This window comes from Carlito syrichta, unplaced genomic scaffold, assembly GCF_000164805.1.
Source record: "Carlito syrichta isolate Samal-C Ts95f unplaced genomic scaffold, Tarsius_syrichta-2.0.1 Scaffold303669, whole genome shotgun sequence".
In the NCBI taxonomy this organism is placed as follows: domain Eukaryota; kingdom Metazoa; phylum Chordata; class Mammalia; order Primates; family Tarsiidae; genus Carlito; species Carlito syrichta.
The window spans coordinates 1,223,586-1,225,075 of NW_007247765.1; the positions used below are offsets into that span (position 1 = coordinate 1,223,586).

The following is a 1,490-nucleotide window of genomic DNA, read 5'->3' on the forward strand; positions in this document are numbered from 1 at the left end:
GGAGCTCCCTTCAAGGTCAAGGGGGAAAGCGCCGTCGTCGCCGGACGCCGCGAGGGAGCAGGCAGCGCCCCAGAGGAGCCACAGGGGCAGGAGGGAGCGCCAGGCCGCGCGCACAGCCATCTCTCCGCGGACGTCCAGGCTGGGGACCGTCGGCCTCCGAGGGTCCCCCCTGTGGCACGGCGGGGCCTCGCTGACTCTGCCTCCTCAGCGCCTGCGGTGTCCAGATGCGCAGCCCAGCCAGCAAGCCAGTGAAAAAAAGGGAGAGTGAGAGAGTAAGCGGAGTCCCGGGCTCCCTCCCTCCCTCCCTCCCTCCTCCTGCCCCTCTCCCTCCTCCTCCCGCTCCCTCTTTCACTCTCCCCCCCCGAGGCTCTGGCCCAAGAACCTACAGATGGACGGAACTTGAAGCCGAACATCAAACGGCAGCCAGACTGGGGTGAGCCCCGCCAGCGCCTGGCCACCTCCTCTCCCCGTGGGTCAGGGCTGAGGACTGCGCTGCGCTGGCTTCCTTCCCACACTGATTCTCACCACTCCCTCTTTACCTTCCACTTCCAGGCCCTCCCACTCCAAGCTGGCTTTTCAAATGCGGAGGTCGGGCCTCTCCTGGCAGCCTCCCCTCCCCTCTTGGCTTGGAGGCCCTCCAAGGGCCCCAGATGAATATTCAGCTTTCGTGACTGAATCCTCACAGCTCTCATTTGTGTAGTCAAGGTGCTGCACGTCTTATCTATATTTACATAGATCTTTTATGTGGTTCCCCACTCCTCTGCAGGACAGTGGGTGGAAAAGGGATCCCATGGATGGGAGCCAGAGGTAGATGACATCCAAAAGGCAAAGGGGCAGGGCGCCCACTTTCTTGAGCAAGGTTTCTCATTTTCTGGGAACAGTGTCGCCTTCTTTGTGCTAACATGGTCTCTGGAGACTCACTGGCCACCCGCTTCCTCTTCACAGCCTTCACGCTGGGGGCTTGGGGGAAGAATATCTTTCACTGCAGCGCTGGAAAATGACTTCATGACTCAAAAGCATGAACTTTTATTTACAAAGAACATGTTGTTTTCATCCTAAAGAGGTGCTTTGTAAGGGACCCGGAACAAGGCATGCAGTGTATGAGCCTGTCAAATACACTGCTCACAGCCCCGACCTCTTCCTCTTGGCTTGTAATCTTGTGTCTACTAAGTCTGTCTGACTAATGTATCATTTCCAAGACTTCAGGGTACAGTTGGGCTACAGATGTGCAGGGATGCCCCTATGAATGGAACAGTGGCCGCTCCAGCTGATAGGTACCTTTGCTTACATTGTGTTCCTAAGGGAGCTCTGAACATTCCCACAAGTCCCAAGTGTGGCTTAAAATTAATCAGATGACACAACCATAAAATGGCACCAGGTAAGTTTCTGGGTGCTTGAAATCACAATCATGAAAGAAGGCATTTTCGTAAAACCTAATCCTTAGCTGCTTCTCATAGAACAAAAGTCATTTTATCTAAGGATAAGCAAAG

At 55.1% G+C, this 1,490-nt stretch overlaps 1 protein-coding gene across 1 annotated transcript in view; it reads right to left on the reverse strand.

Moving 5' to 3' along the window:
* LAMA4 (laminin subunit alpha 4) overlaps window positions 1–135 on the reverse strand; it is a 152,643-nt gene extending 152,508 nt beyond the window's left edge. Inside the window, exon 1 of the mRNA XM_021712850.1 lies at window positions 1–135. Coding sequence (XP_021568525.1) covers window positions 1–120 — 120 coding nt within the window. The 5' untranslated portion in view covers window positions 121–135.
* Between the last annotated feature and the right edge of the window lie 1,355 nt (window positions 136–1,490).